Raw genomic sequence first — 24,538 nt, 5'->3', positions numbered from 1 at the left:
CATTCTCACACCACACATCTGACACCAGTCACCCCTCTGTGCACCTCAGCCAAGCAGACTGTGGTGATCCAGAATGCATCTCTCAAAATTATTTAACTTTCTAAAGACAGTAGGTTTGTCCTGTGCCTGAGGATTAGGGTCCCAGTGTCCACAATGATTGAGGTACATTTAAATCTTATAGATGCCTTTTAACTAATTCAGCACACCTAACTGCAGTTATGCTGCCATTTAAACCACCAGTTCAATGTTAAACATGAATCTCTCCTACGGTTATACTTCAGGCTCTCTGAAAATTAAAAGTAACAGTTTATAAACAAACTCCAGAGGGGAGAAAATGAGTCTCATCACACACCAAAATGTCCTGATGCCCTTACTTAAATTTCTTTTGTTTAAAATAGCTATCATTTATTTCTTCCCCTTCAGCTCACAGATGAGATCTAAATTTATCTCAACTCTGTGTAAAGTCCATGCTGAGAACTATGTAAACCTTAACTTTGTTTAGCGTATGTGGGAGCCTGGTTCAAAGTGAGATCAGAAAAGAACAGCTCTTTACACCTTGAGCTTTAAGATGAGGTGTGCTTACAACCTCACTGTAGGAATACGTTTGGGTTTTTTTTCCCTAGATTAGTTTATATCTAAACAGTTTTGAAAACAAAACAGTCAAAGCCAGTAACAAAAAGAATATTCTGAAGACTCTGTGAAGCCAAATTACATGCACATCGCTTTCTAGGCACATGTGTCTGTTTAGTACTTGGTTACACCGCATTAGCTGTGCTATTGCACACTTCCTGAGAATTTATCCTTTTGCTATTAACGGACACTGAATTTCCTAATTATTAATCTTGACTCATAAATAAATTCTATTCCTATGTGTATGTGGTGGCAGTTTTATAAAATTGAATCCAAGATAATACATACAAAAAAAAAAGAGTTATGGCTAACAAGCAGATCATGTAAGAGTAGCTGACTTTTGAGCTGAGTATCTGTGTATTCCAGTTAAAGGACAAAGAAACCTTTGTGACATAGAGCACTGACTCTAGTGTTTATAAAGCAATTCTAAATACAGCTAACTACATCTGGACAAGAAGCAATACTCATTTAACTTTTGAATCATTGCAGTCATAGCTTTTGCAGAAGGCGATTCATTACATTGTCATCTCTGTATCACAAAAAGTCAAATTCACTTGACTGCAAGGCTTTCAAGACAATGAATTATTAACTGCCTTCTGCTATAATTATGTCTTTCCAAACCAAATCTTGGAAAGATTAAAACAAGGTGACATAATGGCTGGTCTGCCTTCTTTCACTGAGAAAGTCTCCTCTTCAGGAATGAAGGCGTCTGACTTCATCAAGTGCAAACTAGTGTTTTATTATTTCATTCAGAGCTACAACCTACCGAGCATGATAAAACCCTCTTCCCTTAGCGCTGTGAATACAACTTTAAGTTGCAAGTATCTGACACAAAAAAGCAACTAAACTATTGAAACTTACTTTACATTAGCATTGATGCTCAGATTTACTTAGTATTAATCTTCTACGGAGACACTTTCACTTGTTCATTTAACCTGATTCTTTAACATAATCAAGCTAAAAAGCTAAGGAGAGAAGTATGATTGCCTACTCTGGCTTCACATTCATATACAGTAAAATCTTGATGATATAAAACAGACACTTGAATGTCAGTCTGATGGTCTGATATAACAGATTATATTTGACTTCAAGTATGTAAGAGCTGAGTGTCTGTTGTGTTTATATTCTAAAGGCCACTGCCCTCAGTAAGTGCATTCATCTGAACTTCTGATTCTCTAATTGTAGTTCTTGTTATGCTTGTACAGTTAAGACTGTCATGTGCAATCCATTAAAGGAGCGCTTTTATGCATTAAAAAGTTTCTTACATGTGCACAAACATTAACTCACCATGACTTTGATTTCAGAATGAAAATAAAATAGAGTTAAATATCACAATTTAGTGAAGAGCAGAGGTAGCTTTTTTCTTAAAGACAAGAAATATATAGCCAGTGCCTATATGGCCAGTGCCCAAAGCTCCTTTGGTTGGCTAGACCACATCCCAAGCAAATTCTCATGTGGTAAACATATTTCACATTAATAAAGCAAGAGAGAAAAAAATTTACACATTTCTGTGCCATTCCGTTTGGACACACTCCATCTCTAAGTCAATTCTTCAGCTCAGTCCCACATTGTATAATGCTGCTCCTAGTAACTTAAACACGGCAGATAGTTAGCAAATTTGTACACTATCAGAAATTAGATTTGGAAGCAAGTTTTCACAACTACTACTCACTGCCTAGGACTGAGAAGGTAATTCATTCAAGATACAGATAGTTCCTGATTCAAAGAGTTCACAATCTCAGGATAAAGACTTGTTTCTCATCAAGCTTTGTTTGATGTTTTTGTGGTCACTAAAAGTCTTAAAACACTCAAGAGTACAGATGTTCCAGTATCACTAGAGTTTTGGGCATGCTCCAGAAACCCCTCATTCTTCCTCACTCATCTGTTACCTGGTACAGGATCTGGTCAGCTGGCTTTGGGGCAGCTGCAGGACCTATCAGGCACTGTATAATAGCTTTGCTCTTCGCTTGTGTCATACTGGGGACTGACCTGGTCTAGGTTGTGGCACAGGTGATGCAAGATACACTGAAAAATGCAGAGAAATGTACTCTTAAGAATCTTTTTGTGTCTTGGAAAGTGAGATCTCAAGAGGAATTTGAAATAGTAGCCAAACAGATTTGTATTAGTGGGGAAGAGACAGAGAAGTTATTTTATATATACAGACACATATATAGAACTCTATTCCTTCTAAAGAGAAGCTCTTCACAGGAGAAGCAGCAAACAATGAATGAGCGTATCTGTACAAAGATGGATTAGTGAAAAAGAAATGCACAGTCTTTTTGAATAGCTACAATTATGCTAGTCAGATAAATCACAATCGTATCTTACACTGGATGGTGGATACAGTACACAAGTATATACAAATGATCTGTCAAATACTCGTACAAAAAATACCTCAGGGGAGGTTCTTCTATAATACATGAAATTATGTCAAATAGTTAAGTTTTAATAGACTTTTTTTCCCAAAATGATAGTATTAAAAAAAAAAATCCTAAAACTGACCTAAAGCTAAGTCTTAATTCAGGAAACTTATCACAACACATCTTTGTTTTAATTAGCTCAAAATCAAGGATTTATGTTCTGAATTTGCTTCCACGACTAGAGAATTCCATGTTCTTGGACTTTCCTGAGGCTTTTAAGAGCTATCTGTTCCTCTAATCCCAGGAATGATGGACAAACCTGTCTCAAACTCTGATCTCCATGTTTGCAGTGTGCTGCACTATTGCCAGGCTTGCTCTTTTCCTTGCTTCTGCTTGTAAAGCCTCACTTGCTGTAATCCCTGAGTGTCTGGCAAACATTCATAGCACTGACATGAAGCAGGAAAATACTTTCCCCTCATTTCCTACAAACATAGAGTTAAAACAAGATTAAGCAACTTTATGAAGGCCACACAGGATGAGAGAGCAAGCTATGGAAATTAAACCTGTATTTCTCAAGTCTCAGGTTAGTCTTTTAATCACAGGACATGCATGTCAAGTCTCAAACATTTGAAATATAAGGAAGAACTAAGAAAGCCTGTGCAAGACATTCAACAGACTGAAGACTGAATTGATCCGGGTGAAGGGGAGAAAATATCTTTCAGATATAACCTTACCTAGAACATCTCTTTCATGTTCAGGGACGAGAACTTTCCATTTAGATTCCTCTGGGTCACTGAAGTCAATGTTGATTAACCGGTAATTTGGAGCATGGCGGTTTGTCTTGAAAGTGAACACTGTTCCTTCATTGGTGACATATTCATACTCAGCTTCAAAGTTGTCTATCAGCTTCACCCATTGAAGAATTCCTGTCAAATCAAACACATCATAACATGAATTCCTTATCTCCTGATACAAAACATTTTAATGCTTGAGAGCAAGGTTTTCCTGACAACTGTTGTAGGCTCTTTCTCTAACTGTGGTGACCAGAAGAGCTGTAACTATGCAAAAGACCTGAATATATACTTAAGCAGTAGAGTTGGTGAGAAATTTTTCAACTGAATAGGCTGCAGTGGAAAAATGTCAATTTACTGGCATGGAATTATAACGGTTTTGAGGAATTTCTAATGAAATACAAGCAGGACACTTACAGAACTAGGCTTAGCTTTTCTCCAGCATTTCTGAAGGGCTGCTGGAAAGCTCAGATATTTGCTACACGGGCACTTCCGCCACCCTGACTGCCTCAGAGCCAACAATGCCAAGTGCACAAGGCTTTTGGCAATCAAGCTCCCAATTCCCCAGTTTTCCTACAGATTTCTTGGAATGGGGAGTCGCAGCTGAGCCAAAAGACTCCTCACTACAGCTTTCAAGCTCAACGTTATTTATTTCCCTTTTTTTTTTTTTTAACTTAATGTTCACTTATAAAAGAAAATCTTTTGGATTTTTCATTTCTGCAAGAGACAGCTACGTTTTCCTTAAGTGAAACATCTTCCATTTTCCCTGAAAACCCAAATCTTCCCACAGAACAGAAATGATGCCATCTGATGAGTACTATTAACTTCAATATCAGGAGTTACTTGTTAATTCAGAAACAACATCCCCAAAGGGTGATTCTACAGAAGTTTGTCACCACCAAAGAAGACTTGTGAAGTAAGAAATTCCAGTTTCTCTAAGAACTTTCTAGAACGTTTCACTCAATAACAGAAGCGTACTTCTCTCTCAAACACAAATTGGCTAATACTGACTGAACCTAGAGTGGGGATGGAAAGACTCCAGAAGTTTTTATTCACAATTTACTGTTTTGCAACAGATTTAGAGGCTAGTAGAAAAAGATGTAGGGCTAAACTAGATATGTGATATGCCTGTATCTACAACCCAACCATCAACCAAACTCACTGTAAGTATTACATATTAGCTCGCTAAAAAATCAAAATCATAACTAATATAAGAAATTACAGCTTTTATATTTGAAATAACAGTCTACCCTCTGCCTCTTTCCTGAAACTAAAGGTTGGGTCTCTGCTTTTAAATAGAAATCAATAAACTGTGCATAGTTTGCTTATGAGACTTTATAACATAATGCTTGCTTTTATAAAACAACACATCAGCTTATTTTATAACACTAAAAACTGAGCAGAATAATGGAAGTAGATCATAGCTGGGCTGTAATTGCTGTAGGTTAAAAAAAAAGAAAAAAAAGAATAATTGAGGAAGCAGTGAGATGGCTAAGGTCATTTTAAATCCATTAAATCTAATAAGTTAGTCTAGCCAGGCCTAGTACATTCATAAGGCTCGTATCTCTTAATTTCCATTTTGGTTTAAGGAAAAATTCCCTGTCTCTTCATGCAAAGTAATAGATTAGCCAATTAAATTCTACTTTCTATACTTCACAATACAAAATTTCCAGACAATCCCTTGAAGTTAGTATCCTGTTTGTGAGAACTGATTTTGTATGGAATCTTGATTTTCACTAAAATCCGAAGTTCTGGTCTTCTTAAGAGATTTCCTGAGGACAAATCCTGCTAGGTCTCTCAAGCTGCTCAAAATTTCCAGCTTCTAATGTTGCATATTCCACTCTTTATCTTACAAAAATAGCTGCGTTATTGTGGTACTCTATGGCTCAAACTGTCTTGATGCCCAGTAAAACAAAGAAAAAATAGCCTACAGTGAAGCCTGATACAGAGCAGTGAAACTGTTTTGAGGTCCCAAATCACATGCTTAAGTGTTTTGGTAAATAAAAATCTAATTGCAGTAATACCATAACAGCATTAGAATGTTCATATTTTAATATTTGATAGAGTGAAACCATTCTACTAAGGAAGAATGAGACCTCATAAAAAGGAATCCCAAGACCATTGATTTAAAAACCCTCTTTACGGTAAATGGGCACAATAGCTGTAGCCTGCACAATGACAAAAAGCGTTGGATTCTGCAGCGAAAAAAGACAATGATGTTACATCAGTGATTTACATTTCTGCATTAGTACCCATTCATCCACTCCCAAATGAGCAGTCAGTAAACAGTGAGAGAGCTGATATTCTACAGGGATACACTAAGTTATTATTATGAAAATCAAGAGCATTCATCATCTTAAAAGTGGGTATTATATAGTCCTTGGAAGACAAATATTGCAGATGAATTATATCAAAACTGTTGTCCCACTGAAGTAGTTAATTACTTCAGTATCTGGTCTAAGTCAAGAGCCAATAACAAGGCAATTACAAACAGCTGAAAGGGACAGTAACATTTGTTACTGTAGAGATTATTTGCTATTGTTTTTCAATAAGAGGAAGAAACCCTTTGCAAGAATGTGTCTTCAGGGCTGGTTTCAGCTAATTGAGTTGGGGTCTGTGATTGAAAGGGATATTCCAGCATTGCCCTGGATTATTCAATTTTGCTCTCTCCTTTGGGCCATGACTAACAACTTGGTGACCAGCAGAGTCAGTTCATGATGCTGATATGCCTCATAATTAAGCTGGTATTGGTGGTAGGGGCTATAGCAGTTATTAGCTGATTGAGCTTTTTCAGCCTGTTTATTACCAGGTCATGCCGGTGCTAGCACAAGGAGCGGGCAGGTCAACGTATCTCTAGCAGACTGGCCTAGGCTAGCAGGGAATTGCAACCCTGGGGAGCAGTCTGGCCATGCAGCTGAGCTGATCTAGTAGCTCATCATCACCAAAGAGTGTTGCCCTTCTTCCTCCCATTATTCCTAGCCTGCTGCTTCTCTTCTGCTCACTGAGCTGAGCTGTTCCACGGAATTAAATGACTAGAAAATTGTGTTCCCCCTCCCCCCCCCCCCCCAAAAAAAAAAAAAAAAATCTGTTTCATTCCCTGAACCAGCTCACTGCTAGGGAAGATGAGTGCCAACATGTGCACAAGGCAGAGAAAGAGATTAACAGACAGAAGCTGGAACACTTTTTTCCCTAGCAATGAGCCATAAAACAAGCTTGAATGCAGCAAACCTGCACCTCCTTATTTCTCCTTCCTCCTCCTCCATCACCTTCATGCTTGGTCTAGCATTTGTCTGAGTGCATAGCAAAGCTGATTAGACTAGCGAATCCAGCACAGAACTAGTCTCTCTATTGCATAGTTTGTTTTCTGCCAAATTAGTGAGTACAATCACCTAACCTGATGGTCAGGGGAGGGAAGATGCTGACTCAAAAAGAAGAGACAGTGCTATGGAATCTGAGCACATCAGAGAATGGAAGGGAGATCTTTCTTTTTCAGGGCAGCACCTGCTTAGTCTGGCTCTTTCACCAAACTGCTCCCTCCAGTACCCAAGAAGCCCAGGAGAATGTGCAAGACTCTTTTTCTTTTTTAATTAAAGACAGCGCATTTCACAAGGAGAGTAGCTTGCTTGAATGAACACAATCTGATGTGCACACAGAAAGACAGACTCTTTGACAATGTAAGTATCAGGAATGCCTACAGTAAGTCTGTCTCAGAGCAAATATATTAAGTATAACTTCTAGTCCTTCATGCAAATCTTTTGTTTACACGTGTGACTACTCTGTACTGTGAAAAACCTGTGTGAAGCCTTCACCTGGCTTGAATTCAGTCTGATCCCTTAGTAATTAGATAAATACTCATAAGTTTGGACAGCCTTAGAGCCATAACATTGAAGAGAAAGAACAGAGAGCCTTAACAGTGCTCACTTCCCTACAGCATATTCTCTAGAGAATCCCGGGGCACACTCTTGGAGGAGCTGAATGAGCTTGGTGGAGAGCTGTTAATAAGTATCAGCAGAAGAGGATTTTCCAGTGATCAGAGGTAACCAGAAAAGCACTCTAACATGCAGTGAGATATGGGAAAGTGTGCTTGATCATGAAGGATACCACATTATAATAGCTACTGAAAGAAAAAAGAAAGATGACTACACACAAATCTAGATGGAAGAACATAAAGCCTCCTGAGTCACACACACCAATTCATGAAGGGACCTGAGAAAGTCAGTGAGATATCAGTAAATATCTGTAGTCAAAAAAGTAAACTCATTACTGAAATGTGTAATGGCTAAGGAAACACATAACAAGGCACCTGAAAAAGGTTCTACGGGGATGAATTGCAGATAGCTCCCTCAGAGCTAGGCAAGATGCAAAAAATAGAGGTTCGGAATAGACTAAAAGAATAATAAAAGGCCTAAAACATTATTTTCATATAAAGTGACCTATGAAAATACCTTATGCCTTAGCACAGAGAAAGATCAATGCACAGGCACATGACAAAAACAGATGACTGGGAGCTGTGGTACTCTGACACAAAGTCTGGGCTAGGATGTGGACCTATTAAGGGCTGTGACCTGCGGTCAGTTCTCTGTCATACGACTGGAAACTCATCATGGGACCAGCACACTCATTCTTTTAAAATGGCCAGAAGTACATATACACATTGCATCATATGACTGGATGGACATTATCTTGCTGATCAGATACATGATCCAAAGCAAGTAGGTGTATCCCATCATGTGGTCGCCACATACTCAGTTATTAAAACAAGAGGGACTACAGAGTCTCTGAAACAAGGAATGGACTATGGATACCCATAACAGCTCAGGCAAACCTTCTCACCTCTGAAAAAGTTCGGAAAAAAGGGCAAGAAGGCCCAGGAACGAGAGATTGCTAACCCTGATTGAAAGGCAGATGAAGGAGTCTTACTTCAGTCTCAAACTCAGAACAAACAGCCTTTCAGTAACAGAAAGAACAGTACCTCAAGGAGTTATGAATAAAGATTAAAAAAAAATTCTCCAAACCGCACAACTTTTTATCTAAACTTGTAATTAAAAAAAATGGTCATACAGAGTGAAAATGAATAAAAACCATATTTAATATTAGTAATTTGACAAGCTGCAAGAAACAAAAACATTTTCAGCTTTTGAATTCACATAGTGCTTGTTTGTATGGTATTTTGAAGCAAGAAAAATCTATAATTTGAAGATAACCCCAGACAAAAGGAGTGCAGGGTGAAAACCAAACTGAAACATGCAGTCAATCCAGTTGTCTTTAAAAGAAAGGAATGGGGGAAGTGCAGAAGAGGATCTTGATAAAGATTTGCAGGTTTAACCAGCAGCCCTCTGAAAACATCTGTCTTTTAGGAAAGCCATCGAGAAGCGGCATCTGTAGTCCAAAATCCCTTAACTTCAACACCAGAGCCACTGAACACTAGGGTTACAACCCACACGAGCATGCAGCAAGAAAGATTTACTACACAGGGAAAAATCATGAGGTTGAATACTGCTATACTATAGCTATAACTAATCCTTTTTTCTGCCAGTCCTTCAACTAAAACATGGTACTGAAGAACTGTACACGCCTGTGCCTATATACTTTATGCCAGTCAGTTATCCATCATCAAATAATTGCATTACAGTAAGAACTGTAGGTAGAAGATTTATAACCTTTATTTGATGGTCAATAAAGTTCACTCCTCACAACAGAAAATCATAATCACACAGAGCCAACTCTTCTGCAATGTTCAGGCCAAAAGCAACAGAGAATGTACAGACGATTTTCAAACAGTACTGAAGAACTGTACACGCCTGTGCCTATATACTTTATGCCAGTCAGTTATCCATCATCAAATAATTGCATTACAGTAAGAACTGTAGGTAGAAGATTTATAACCTTTATTTGATGGTCAATAAAGTTCACTCCTCACAACAGAAAATCATAATCACACAGAGCCAACTCTTCTGCAATGTTCAGGCCAAAAGCAACAGAGAATGTACAGACGATTTTCAAACAGTATTTTTTTCACCAATACATGACCAAAATGGAAATTACGTCAACAAGTAGCACAGATTCAGGCCTCAATCCTCATTTGACATCTGAACATAGCAAAATACTCATTGGTCTGCTAAGGGCTCACGGTATGATGAAGCAGTTTTGTGGCTGAACGGTGACAGCTACAGAAGCAGGAAAGCTAATCTGAGTGTGATTAGAATCAGCAAACTGTGATCGTAACAGCAAGGATGACCACACAGGGTGTCCTATCCACCCTTTTGAGTGAGATGTGATAAAGTGGCTGAGAGTCACTGTTCATCAGCTCACAAATGTTCCCAATAATTTCTTTCATACTTCATGTTTCATGGAAAGGCCAAATACAATCTATTCGTGGCAAACAACATACTGACTGTGCTGGCTGGAGAGACAGGGTATATTGATCGGCTAATGGAATTTTTTTCTCTAATGCTGCAAAATAAGTTGTATGGTCAAGGTAAAAACTCTTAGTTGGCCTTTTTATGTACTCCAGCAGCCAAACATTAGCAGGTAAAGGTATGAATGTTAATCTCCATAAAGTTATATTCCATTCTAAATTTCGTCAGTTATACCTTCTGAATGGCAGACAGTTTCTCCAAAAACATGGGAGTGTTGAAGATATTCAGAAAGTGTACCAAAATGACTAGTTCAGCATGATGGAATAAGAAATCTACTACAAAGAACTACGTGTAATTTCACTAAGATATAAGCATTAAATAGGTAAATTTAATAAGGATCCTTAGTGAGGATTCTAGTTTTTCAACGTTTAGATTTTAATTTGATTTACTTTTTCAGAAAGGCAGTGAAAGATAAAGTGTTTGTCTCTGAATCGCAACTGGAGCCTTAAAAAGACTTGAAAAAAGACTAAATTAAAATGAGTAGTTCTCAGCCTTAACAGCTGAGGTCCCACCTGGCTACAAGCCTGACTTTCTAAACTGAAGTAATTTTGACAGCATTTCATCAGTTATTTGGAATTCAGTTTGCCTTTCATCCAAAACATCAAAATTTTCTGGATCTTTGTAGTTAGGAAGATTTTTGAACAGAAGGAAAATAAAAAATAAAACAAAAATCCCTCTAAATCTAATCTACTAATTTCTACTGAAGTACAGTGAGTTTTGGTTTTGCTATTCCAGGTATATATTTTAACTTTCAGCATGGGTATCTACATGCAAAACTGTAAGTTTAGGGTAAGTGGTTTTTTAGGTATGTTTTATATTAGTTATAACACATCCTCTTCTTAAATTTGAATAATCAATCAATTAGCATTACTAGACTTGGGGACAGAAGAAAGAAAGATGGTGTTTTAGTAAAATACTTTGTTACTTGCAGATTAATCAACATATACAATACAGTACTATTCTATACAATAGCACATCTTAGTAAGATGCAGGAGGACAGTAACTTCAGCCTCAAATTTCCAGTTCCAAAAGCAGAACATTGCAAAGAAGCCTTATAAAAGCATCAGTTCTAACTGATTTACTTTCATTTTCCATGTTCCCCCATTCATTTCAGGGAAGTACATGTTTTATTGAAGATTCTAGAAATAATTGTGGGTCTATGTTAGGTCTCACATCCTGTAAAGATAAAAATCTTATTTTTAATAAAATCATTATACTCGTTCCTTCCTACCTCATGGCTTTTTAAAGGTAAATTTTACAGTGTATTTATCTACTCTTTGAGTTCTGGATTTCTTTTCAACTTTGTAGCCAGAAGGAAAACAATACTTAAACTCTATAGAATCTACGGCTGTGTTAATGGATTACCTGCCTTTTTGAGTCTTAGGAAAATGGATCTAAATCACTTGCCCCTTCATCATTTCTGCTTTTTTACATTTCTCACTGAGGAGCAACTTCCAATATTTTTAACAGAAAACTCCTTTTCCAAAATTTTATTTTCTTAAAGATGCATCTGCATTCTTTATAGATTCCATCTTCCAACATTAACCTATCAACATAGCCTGTAATGCATTTAAAATAGCTTAAAATGCCTATTCATATACACACGTGTGTGTATATACACATACATGCATACATGTCCACTTTTGAACACTTTCGCTACAACAGAAAAAAATCTTTTGCCCTTGGACTGTCAATCTCCAACTGAAAATCTGTTGCACTTATTGGAGGAATCTGACAACCATTTTCCACCTCTGCAAACTTCAATAACTGGATACATAAAGCCTTTCATAATAGGAAAAAATTAAATGAAATTTAAATTTTGTCTAATATTTACCTCCCTAATCTTAGTATTCTCTCATTCATATTTTCTCTTTTCCTTCTTTTAATTTATCCTACCCTACCCTGTAACAAGCAGTATTCAGCTCATTCAAGTCATATGGCAATAACTCACTACAAATATTTACTGGGTGTATTCTTCCTGTATTTTTCATTACATCTTGTCATATCACAGATTTCACACAATCAGTAAGGTTGGAAGGGACCTCTGGAGATCATCTAGTCCAACTTCCCAAAGATTTTCTGGTGCTGGTTCCACTGGGGCTTGAACCCAGGACCTTCAGCATGTATATATATATTTATCTAAATAAAAATTATATAAGTTAATATATATACACATACATACATACATATATATAATGTATGTATATATGCATATACATTATATGGTATGCCAGTTCATGTTTGGTAAAAGATATTTATGCCATAGATGCCTGAAGGGTAAGCTACCAGCGTGCACTGGAGGAACATTCAAAAGCATTTTCACGCCACCTAAGAAAAGCTCAGTGTCAAAATCCGTAACAAGACTGCAGTCGTGCCAGACCTTTCACCTTTTTCTCTAGGAAAGATGCTAATAGTTTCATCCTTTGAGGGCTTTAGGAAAGCAGCTGATCTTCAGTACCCTATCTGGCAAATAACCAAAGGAGCAGCTTGCTTAATTTCTCAGCCACCAGTAACATTTTGAAGACAGTCAGTAGCAAAGTTCCTAAAAAATATTGTCCTACATTTATACAATTTCCAATGAATAGTGACTAGAATAAGCATCTGGACAGATAATTTAAGAGCCTGGGAGCAGCAAAAAAGGAAGAGTAAGGAGAAAGGCAGGAGGTTTGATTCTCACTTGACAATATGTGCTCACTGAATACATGAGGAATGTTTAAATCCATTTTGCAAATTTTGTAAAATGAAATACAAACCTAAAAATAGTATTAGACTTCAAAAATTTAAGGAAAACTGATTAAAAACTTCATAAATTTAATTTTAAAGAGAAAATATGTAAGATATATTTCCAGCTTCTAGAAACCACCAGTAGACACTATCACAGAGTTTTGTTGTTATCCTATGTCTTAATACGCCTAATAAACATTAGATAATCCATTAGCGAATAAATACATTAATAATGCAGTGGCACAGACCCTGAAAATCCACATACTCTGAAAGGTCAAATATCCCTGAAATTTAGAAATGAGATAAGGTGTTGAAAACTAGCCATTTATTCCACAATTGTTTTCAAATTCAGTCCAGTGCAGGTATTCTCATGGCATACAGCATGGTTCAAATTAGAAGAAAAACTGTTTCAGAACTCCAGTGGTATGATCCTAGCAGATCTTGAGAAATGAATGGCAGCATACAGCCCTTCATGTAGACATCTACTTGCACATCAGAATCGAATTTTGTTTTGAATCACACAATAGATAGCTTTGTCTTAATCCCTTATTCCGCGATGAAAAAAACCTCGTCTTCTTTTGCCTTTTCTTTTTTCTTCAGAGTCACAAGTTTTTAATTAAGTGTGACATTCTGGTTTCTGAAGGTAAATGAGGAAAAGGCAAATTTGGATTCTTTTTGAAATTAAGATCTCAGTCTCTTGGGACTTGACTCAGCTTATAGGTGTCTGGGGAGAGGGGGATACTGACGGGGCGATATTAAACTGCCCTGAAAGGAATGCAGCTTTGTTGTGTTTGTAATGAGAAGACCCTCAGTACCATTCATCATGTGGATTATGGCTATTCACTGATCATGGAAAGTTAATGTATTTGGAATTCTAAAAATGAATAAATGGAAGGAGGCAATATTTATTCCTCTGAGTTAAAAAGTTCAGACATGTCAAGATATATCAAAGACCAGCCCAGAAAAAAATCAAGCACTTTTATGAGCACAGCTTTCTCCACCACTTTCAAGGCTTCTGTTTTACTTCCATTTGGATGATCACTCAAAAGACAGAAGGAGAAAATATAATTTGTTTTTAGAATTATAGCTCATTTCCTCACACAAGAGGACAGAGCAACAGAAAAATAGGAACTGAAGGTGATCTCTGACACACCACACTTTCTCTAATACACACAGAGAAAAGCATAAATACATAACCTAAAGAATAACTTCACTGTGAATGATGATAAACACAATGTCCAATCAGACATTAATAACATGAAGATCTCTTTGTTCAAATTAACTGTAAGCTATTTAACTTTGTTGCTAATGTTTTCCATCCAATAACAGAATTACATCAAAAGCAAAACTGTTTGGAATTGTTATGCCACAGATATGAAACTGTTTTCTTAAAGCAAACACTTTTTTGTTTTTGCTGAGGTTTCAACACATTTTTCAAGACTCAGCTTGCTTTCTTTTTTTTCTGTTTGTGAGGGAACTAGGATACAATGGCTTTGTTTTAATACTGATTTTTGAAAGTTTTTCAAAAGGCTCACTTCATTCACACAGAAATATTTGCAAAATGTCCTTTCCCCACCACATCCCACTTTCTAGATGTTTAGTGATGTCTCACTAACCTTTTTCTCTTGTTCTTTTTCATTACAAAGGTTTTGATCCACTCTTTCAGGCTATGCAGCACTTACTGACTCATCCCTTTGATGTTACTGTACATAGCACTGTTTGTTTCCTTATTTTTTTTTAGAAAAAAAGGTTGTTTTTGAGAGCCTTCCAAACCGTAGGACTAATCTAAAATACAATAGGCTATATAAATCTCCTATTTTCAAGAGGAAGATGACAAGCATCATCTTTGCTTTTTCTACCTGCCCTCAAGCATATCTATGCTTTCCTCAACGTGCCTGGGGGGTGGGTGGAGAAGCGCCCTTCCAAACAAAATAAAAATTTTTACAGCTGATAACACTGCTCTTAAATTGTCTTGCAACTTGCCTCTGCCAGTTTAGTACAAAGTACTTCCAGCTGACATTGATTAGGCAACCAGCAAGCTGTGAACTTCAGGTTCTGCTCAATTTTTATTGCCTCTTTCCAACCTAGTGGTTCTCAAATATTCTACCCTAGCTTCCCCCACCGCCTCACCCTGTTCCCACCAGACACTACTACTACTCTCCGAACAGTCTCAAGTCTCTGCTCCCCAGCATCCAAACGTAAGAGTCCTTACCAACTCTCTCAAACTCCTTGCATGCTCAACTTAACCCTTCACAAGCTTGAGTTTAGTTTCTACTCAAAGAAATCCCTTCAAATCCAATGGAACAGGAACTATCTGCACTTTCCGACTGATCAGCTCTCTAAACTTCTGGCATTTGAGAAATCACAGCAGCCTTTCCACTGCTATTCCTGGATCTTGTGGGCACAGAGGCCTCCTCCACCCACCACCCTGCTCATATCCCTCGTTTCTAAAGCTTTGGCTTCCCCCAGGGAGATAAAAGTGTAGCTCTGACCAGAGCTCTGAGGCAGCAACTCATAAATCAGCTCAATAGTGCCTATCACATGATTTTTTTTTATTAGGCTTCCTAGGTGCTGCCATAATACAAAATAAAGAAAAAGGTCCATATTAAGAACATCTTCAACAAGACCGATTTGCTATAGCATGTTGGTTTAAGTTTTTAGCCAAGGCTGATTAAAGTGCTTGCATTTATTTCTCTTTGTACTGCTACAGATTTGTGCTAAAGAAAGAAAAACAACCAACCAAACAAAAAAATCCTAGAACACACATTCAGAAGAATAAATAGTCAAAGCGGACAACTGAATTGGAAAGGAATAATCTCATTTCAAACAAAAAGCAAAAGACAAAATTATTAGCAGACACAGAAACATGAAGAGACATGGTACAGAAAAAATATTGTTTTTCTTCTTTTTTTAAGGTGTAATGGAAGGTTTGCTAATATACAAATGCTTGACTGCTTTGTATCCAGCTGTTCAGCTAATATGAGACATACTTCCAGGTATACCAAGAATACTCGTTAAAGCAAAGTGATTAATGACATTAATTTTCTTTTTTGGCTGGTTCAATGTTCAAGCAAACTCCAGGCTGCTGCAAGCATTCTGGAAGACAAGTTCAGTAAAATAGCCACTAAAAAAATGTGCCTTATAACGTTCAGATAGCATGCATCTTTGTTTTCTTCCTTAGGGAAATGCTTAGCATCTATCATGTTAAAAGCATATTTGTAAGCCAAGGCTTGAAAAAACTCACTTGCAGTTTGGCAACAGGAATAAGCGATCCTCGAGTCTTGAAGGCCCACACTTCAATTTCTGATAAATTGCTACTTTTTTTGGGGGGGGGGGGGGGGAAGAAAAGAAAAGAAAAGGAAAAACAACCACCCTCCAGCAGATAGGCTAAACAAAGCATAATCTCCTGGACACGAGCCACAGTGCGGTCCCACATGACCAAATGTATATTGGTTACACCTCTAACACTGAAATTTTATAAAGCAAAATTAAACCATGTTATTCAGTTTTGTGACTGATAAATAATGGTGGAAAGCTGACAAGAACTGTGACTTTTTCATTTTTCTCAATCTTTCTAAAATACTCCATAAGCAACCAAAGAGGCAAGTATGAAGGGAAAAGCCCATATACACACCTGGTTCAAGTGGAATCCAGTAAGAGAACTGTTCCAAAAACTTAAAGACTAGCCCAGCTGTCTTTTCCTACTGGTGTACAGGACTTCTCATAGTATTGTGAATTACTGAACTCAAGTATCTAATCCTGAAGAATGGATTATTTGCAAAAAATACTTTGGTATGAATATATATAAAGCTCTCCCCCTCCGCCAAAGTATAATAGGTTAAGTTAGTTGTAAATATGACATTACAATTAGTAAATCTGGTCATTCCTAATATAAAGGGCTTTGTGGTAAAAAAATAAGCAGCAAACTGGTTAATTTGGTAGCATTCATGATATGCATGTTGTAGTAGGGGAAGAGAGGAAACAATAGCCCCAAAACTTCTTTTCAGACTAATTCAAAATTCATGTTAAAAATAGCTATATATTTGTCAGAAGTTACTTATTATCGTAATTTCCTATCCTTAAAATGAGTATTCTTAGCACAAATAGCTCACAGTGACCCAGTTAACAACCTACCAGATACACTGAATATTTGAAGAGTAAAATGACTCAGTCTGTTTATAATGTGAAAATTGTGAAGGAGCAAGGGGAAGCATGAAGGACGTTTTAGCTAACCTGAGAAGACGCTCCCTGCGATATTAGTAGAAGGAAATGAAAACACTGCCATGTCTTCCCAGGGAAAACAAACTAACAAAGATTCAATTAACATATGGCTGTTGACAAAATACATTATGAGTACTCACTTATAGTGAAATACAAAGAGCTAGCACACTTAAAATTTCAAATGTAGAAATTAGTCAAATCTGTATGACTTCTATATTTTTTTAAACATTTAAAAGCTAGTTACCCTCCTTTATTAGATAGCAAAGTATAATAACTTGATCTCTATTCACAAATCTAGATCATTTCTTACTCAGCATGGGGCAAATTAACTTCCACTGGTATATATTCACTGGAACATATCAAAAATCAATGAACACAGAAGACACAGCTGTCCGCAGTACAGCAGAACTAATACAATGTCATACTTGCACAGAGTTGTTAATGATATCATTATCTTCTCACTTGAACTTTAAAGGGAGCACATGCAAAGGAAAGCCACAACTCACACCACACAAAGTTAATGCGTTAACTCAAGATTACTGATGCAGTAAGTGGCAAATATTGGGCAGATGCTGATGGTGTTTCATAAAAAGATAACTTGTTAGAAAGTTAAGCCAGAGGATCCCCCTGCAACAAACATTTTGGACTGGCTGACATCCTTGATGTCATGTTAAAATGCAGAGCAGAACCGAGAGAGGTGCCATCAGATGATTTCCAAAAGTAACATGCTTTCCCAGAATATTTAAAATGTCACTTTACAGATTTTGATTTAAAATATTTATGCAATTCTCAAAGCCCAAAAATGTCTCACGAGACAATCTTCATAGCAACAGACTCCTCAGATAGAAGAGATTGCAACTATTTCACAGCTTCTTTCAAGCTACTGCTATGATTTGCCACTTTTTCAGACAGTCATTGCCACAAGCTAAAAGGCTCTGCTGAAGGCAAAGGATGGTGCAAGTACGGCATTTCATCTCTAGAGACGATGTCTGCAGTCAGAGCAGAGACAGTATGTGTTCTCCCTGCTATGGAGGTCATGGAAAAAGAAACACACTTCTGATCATCCTCTACTGTTGTCAATCAGTGTATTTCATGCAAAATATTTAATTAAGAAATTACAAAGTAATTTCTTCAAACTATAATTGATGCCATGGTTTAAATAAAAACCTATCTAATAAGGACCTATAAAGTCTAGTAGCTTGCTAATATTCACCAGTTAGAAGGGGAACAAGAAATCATTGTTTGAACATATGAATATACTCTGGCAGACCCAAGTCTCTATAGATAACCTTATCCACTTTATTATCTAATTTACTTCTTTGTTCTCTTTAATTTATTTTGATTTTAGTCTCAGGCAAAGTATGTGTACAGGCATCACTACTGAAAACAAGCTGACATTTTCATGGAAATATCTATTACAGCTCCAAGATCTTGTTCCCAGTGGTAATGGTCAACTCCAGATCATTTATTCTACAAATGATGTTAGGACTGTTCATCCCCTGCTCGTCACTAAACATACACTCACACTGTTGATTTACTGCCCACCTGTAAGCTGTACAGTTCTTCTGAAGTACTTCAAGAATATTCTTCATCCTTCACCTAAAAAAACTTAGTATCATTTCCAGTTTCTGTCAGCTCACTGTTCACTTGTTCTCCAGGTTATTTATGAATATGCTGAACACTACAGATCTCTGTTGTGCTGCCCTACTGATCTTCCTGGACACAACAGATCTCTGTTGTCCTATGCTGCTGATTTTCCTCTCCTAAAAGGACTGACTACTATTGTCCTTCTTTTGTATCCTGTCTTTATGCTGGTTCTTCAACCATGCCCAGGTCTTTCCCCAACTCTGAGCTGATTATTGTCCTTAAAAGCCTTTGGTAAGCGACTTTGTTTTAGGCCTTTTAGAAATCTAGCAAGACTGTACAAACTGATTCACTCATATTCAAAAGCCTGCTGACTCTTTCAAAGAACTCTAATAGGTCCGTAAGACAAAACTTTATTTTATAAAACTCAGGCTAACTCCCATTTAGATCATGTTTATTTAGGTGCCTACTAATTTTGTTTTTATACTTTCTACTACTTGCAAGTCTGACATCTGGATAACAAAGTTGATAATTTCCTTCAGTCTCTCCTGGAGCCCCTTTAAATTTTTTTTGTCATTTTGTTACCCTTCATTTCCTGGGTACCAGTTTTAAGCAGAAGGCTATGTAGTATTTCAATACTTTCAATATAAATTTTACTCTTGTATTTTTCTAGAGCTCATGGCTGATTTCCTGTACTTTTATCTGTTCCCATAGATTATTTTGTCAGTTTTTCCCATAACCTCTTCTGTAGTTTACCAGTGTACTCAACTATACCCATCTCAGTTTTAGACAAATCCTCTAATATCAGAGTTCTCCCTCTAATTAGTCCCAATACCACTCCTATCTCTCATACCCAGAGTAACTGCTCAATTTATACTGTTGCTATTAATGCCAGTGCTTAGAGGATTCCTACAAATTGGTGGGTGGAAAATAGACAGAGAAGGAGATGATAACACACCCAACCTGTCTTACCTGCAAAACTATAGGTTACTGGGTACTCTCTAGGGTAGTCTCTCTTGAAACTGTTTTACCACATGTGGAGTAAGTGATGCATTGAATATTAATTAGGACAGAAAGGACTGCAATGGCACACAACTGGGAAAACCTAGATCTCACATACTGCTCCATGGAACATCTAAAGAGGGATTGGAGTGCAAATCACTCTCTATTGACCTTTACACAGACTACATCCATGCTAATAAATTGTAATAAGCAGTCCCCAAAAAATTCCAAGTTGGAGAATGGGAAAGTTCAGGGACCATTCTTAATGGGCAGTCTGAACGCAGCCACCTATTCTGCAGAGTAAGAGAAATGGACAGTGTGGACACAGGTTGTTACAAGCCCATTGGCCTTAGTGCAAGAGAACAGTCACCAGTACATTAAATTTACTAGGACAGCAGCAATTTGAGTCTCTCTTTTGACTCAAACAACGTTTGATTAAATATAAGTGAACAGCTTCAAAAGAGGAACAACGCAGCCTGTTTATACTGTTTATTTGATAGATGGAAGGATACTACATCACATTCTTGAAGAATGCAAAAGAGCTGAAAACAAGACTCCCAATGTTTAGGGGAACGCTTTTCTTACTGAGCTGACGTTGAAAAAAACCCAAAGGGAATGGGAAAAACACTATCTCCTTGCATGTTCTACAGCATCTCAGAGAGGTATCTAACTGGTGAATACAACACATATGACTGGCTACATCCTGTGTTGTTTCAGCTTTGTCCCTCTCAACTCACCACTGCCTATTTCCTAATTTCAGTAGCGCAGTATGCAGGTTATCATGAGTCCTATTCTGTGGTCCCTGTCTCTCAGCGCATTTTCTAAAGCGGAAATACAACTCAGGGCTGCAGGTTTCCATGGGGTAGCAAAAAATCTGAAAGACAGAAGATTGAAATATTTCAGTGTTGTAATGTCCAGGTCATTTTATAGATCTATTCTGTATGGGACAAAATACAGAATCACAGAACTATAGAATCAGTAAGGTTGGAAGGGAGCTCTGGAGATCACCTAGGCCAATCTCCCTGCTCAGCAGGGTCACCTAGAGCATGTTAGACAGGGTTGCATCCAGGCAGGCCTTGAAGATCTCCAGAGAAGGAGATTCCACAACCTCTCCACAACTAGCAACCTGTGCCAGTGCTCCGTCACTCTCACAGGGAAGAAATTCCTCTTTATATTCAGGCGGAACTTCCTGTGCTTCAATGTCTGCCCATTGCCTCTTGTCCTGTCACATGGGGCAACTGAAAAGAGCTTGTCCCCATCCTCTTGACACCCTCCCTTCAGGTACTTGTACACATTGATAAGATCCCCCCTCAGTCTTCTCTTCCCCAGGCTAAACAGGCCCAGCTCTCACAGCCGTTCCTCATAGGGCAGATGCTCCAGCCCTCTGATCATCTTCGTAGCTCTACGCTGGACTCTCTCCAGTAGCTCCATCTCTCTCTTGGCTTGGGGAGCCCAGAACTAGACACAGTACTCCAGAGGAGGCCTCACCAGGGCTGAGTAGAGGGACAGAATCACCTCCCTCCACCTGCTGGCAACACTCTTCCCAATGCATCCCAGGAGACCATTGGCCTTCTTGGCCACAAGGGCTGGCTCATGGTCAACTTGTCATCCATCAGCACTCCCAGGTCCTTCTCTGCAGAGCTGCTCTCCAGAAGGTCAGCCCCCAGCTTATACTGGTGCTACTAGGGTTATTTCTCCCTAGGTGCAGGACTCTGCACTTGCCCTTGTTGAACCTCAGGAGGTTCCTCTCCGCCCAGCTCTCCAGCCTGTCCAGGTCTCTCTGAATGGCAGCACAGCCCTCAGGTGTATCAGCCACTCCTCCCAGCTTGGTATCATCAGCAAACATGCTGAGCAGGCACTCTGTCCCCTCATCCAGGTCACTGATGAAGAAGTTGAACAGGATGGGACCCAGTACTGAGCCCTGGCGGACGCCACTAGCCATAGGCCTCCAACTAGACTCCACGCCACTGATGACGACCCTCTGAGCTCTGCCTTTCAGCCAGTTCTCAATCCACCTCACTGTCCACTCGTCTAACCCACACTTCCAGAGCTTCTTTAGGAGGATGTTATAGGAGACAGTGTCAAAAGCCTTGCTGAAGTCAAGGTACACAACGTCCACTGCTCTCCCCTCATCCACCCAGCCAGTCATGCCATCATACAAGGCTATCAGATTGGTCAGGCAGGATTTCCCCCTGGTGAATCCATGCTGGCTACTCCCGATCACCTTCTTATCCTCCGTATGTCTGGAGACGACATCCAGAGTGAGCTGTTCCATCACCTTTCCAGGGACGAAGGTGAGGCTGATTGGCCTATAGTTACCTGGGTCTTCCTTCTTGCCCTTCTTGAAGACTGGAGTGACATTTAGAAATACAAGTTTTGTTCCTTATTTGTAATCTTTTTTCACTAGCAAGATGACTTACAAGATGTAACCTTGCAAATGGAAGCATCAGATTCAGTGGAAAACTAGAACTTAATTTAAACAATAAAGACAGCTAAAGTTAGGTGAGGTAAAACTGAAGTCAGGCACCTTAAGACAACTTTCCCTGTTACTCATAGTTATGAGTAAAATCTGAAGCACTTTAATTTAGCATCGATGTCTGCTGGACTCTCTTCATCAAAAGATAAGATCAGTGAGGCAAAGAAAATCTTTCAGGGGATGCAAAAATAAAAATCACTGTGGGATTTTTATTTTTGGGGTGAGAGATCAAGGAGCAGCTAGAACATTATGCTGCTGCTTTGGAAATTAAGGAAATAAACACCGATTCCTAGTATTTATAGACTGTTAGCAGAAAAAGGTGAACTTGTATTTAATTCTGCTATAGTTTTGCAGATTCTCCTAGGACAATCTGGATCTTTCCTTTCAGCTTTTAACATGGAAAAGCTTCAGATTTACTTATTTATTTGTATTGTCTAAATATCCAGCGAAGTTCAGTCGGGGTAAATAAGTGAGCATAATTAAGAAAAAAAGGGTCACAATCTAAGGAAGCAATAAAGGTTCCACAGCTTTGTTTTTTTCAATTGGATATGCTAATCAAATTAGATATACTCAAGAAAGGCTATAAAACATATTACGTGTAAATAAAAGTAAAAAGGGAAGATTATACATTCCCTCCATGTGCTGTGGGAAGGAAATATCTGAATTCCTGTAAGGTTACTACAGGCTATGTTGTGCTGTGCAGAAATTTCCATAGTAGCTGACTCATCCCTGAATTCAGTCATCTTCTGAGTTCTCTCAGGCAGATATTTCATAAGTGTTCTTCATTTCTACACATGAAACATACTGTTTCAATTTGCATTCCTATTACCTTTTTCTTTTCCCAAGATTAATTTTTTCAATTCTCTACTTTCTCTATTCTATCCTGAAAACGGAAGCAAAACAATTCAACCATATACCAGATTTGAGAGGTGATTTTTGACTTTCAGACAAGAAAATAGAGTTCACTGAGCAAACAATCTACCCCCCAAAACACAAGCAAAAAAACCCAAACAAGACCTGCAAATGAAATAGCTGAGCTATCCCACCTCAGTTCTAAACCCCCCAAATGCAGTATATTTACTCTGCTACAATAAGAAACTACAATGTTGGTCACATAAGAAAAGGGGTAGCAACATGTAACATGCCTATAGGATGATTGGGATTGGAAATTAAGATGATCTCAGTTTATCAATCTCATCCCAACCTCATCCCTTTCTAGTGAAGAGAAGCCCTACTTTTTGTCTTGCCTCACCTAGAAAAGGAAAATCAGATCTGCCTATTCATCTTCCAGCTTTTCTGCTACTGCCATGGTGGTGCTGTAGACAGACACACTCAGTACACTGACCATGTGAGGCTTCTTCAGTGGTAGCACGGCTTTAGTCTGTTAAGTATATATTGACATGCACTTCTTATTGCGATCTGCTGCTCAAAACAGTATTCAAATTCTGAAAAATCCCAAAGGAATTTCACAGAATAAAAGACAGTCGTATAACAGAATTTTGCTCCTGTCAGATTTGAAAGGATATGTCCAAACACGTGTTCTTGTGGATACAGATGTCAGAGTTGCACTTACATTGCCAGGCATCTAGTACAGCAAAATCCAGTTGTGCCCATTCAGCCTTGAGGTGCATACCTTTCTTTCAGTTACCAACTCTGCCAGCATACTTTTTTCCTCATTATAAAACCATACTACTGTCTGTGGCATATTTGACAGAGTTTTCTTAAGTCAGCTCCCTTTAACAATCCAGTAAGAAGTTCAGTCACTATCATTTTAATATAGTGTCTTTTTATATATATATATATATACACACATATACACACACACACGCACACATATAGTGGCCATCTCAGCTTTCAGTTGCAAATTCAAATTATTTGCACGTGCTTTTCCACAGTAAGCTCCCCCAGGATGTAAAGGCATTTTGAAGGAAGCAATCAAAGCCTCTCCTGTTTCTTATCTAATGGCTATTTCCTCTCTTCTTTAAAGTCACTAAATCAGAGTTTCACTGTCAAAGCACTTTGTTCTTAAAATATACAAAGGGCATCTAAATCGGATGTTATCTGCTAGATCCTGGGCTACTATACAGTTAGTACAGAATACAGTAATATTCTAACATTTTCTTTTATTTTTCAATTGCTCTCATTCCTTGTCAGTACAATTTCTAAAAAAAATAATACTAATCTATCTAATAGTCCTACAACTAATTCTCTGTTTTGAAATCTATTTCCTGAATAGATACATCTTATCCAGATCATTTTCTCCCTCCCCTCACCTTTCTTCTTTCTTCAGATTCCACAGGAAAAACACTCCTGTTTATATTTTCAAGAGTG

General features: G+C 38.0%; 1 protein-coding gene across 1 annotated transcript in view; it reads right to left on the bottom strand.

Moving 5' to 3' along the window:
* The window catches only part of PREP (prolyl endopeptidase), a 111,775-nt gene that overhangs the window by 49,544 nt on the left and 37,693 nt on the right, over positions 1 to 24,538 (bottom strand). The window contains exon 8 of the mRNA XM_062572694.1: positions 3,725 to 3,916. Coding sequence (XP_062428678.1) covers positions 3,725 to 3,916 — 192 coding nt within the window. The remainder of the gene's footprint in view (positions 1 to 3,724; positions 3,917 to 24,538) is intronic.

Source organism: Rhea pennata, chromosome 3 (genome assembly GCF_028389875.1).
Source record: "Rhea pennata isolate bPtePen1 chromosome 3, bPtePen1.pri, whole genome shotgun sequence".
Taxonomy (NCBI): domain Eukaryota; kingdom Metazoa; phylum Chordata; class Aves; order Rheiformes; family Rheidae; genus Rhea; species Rhea pennata.
Note: the sequence above shows the minus strand (reverse complement) of the source record. Positions and strands in the feature narration are given on the sequence as shown.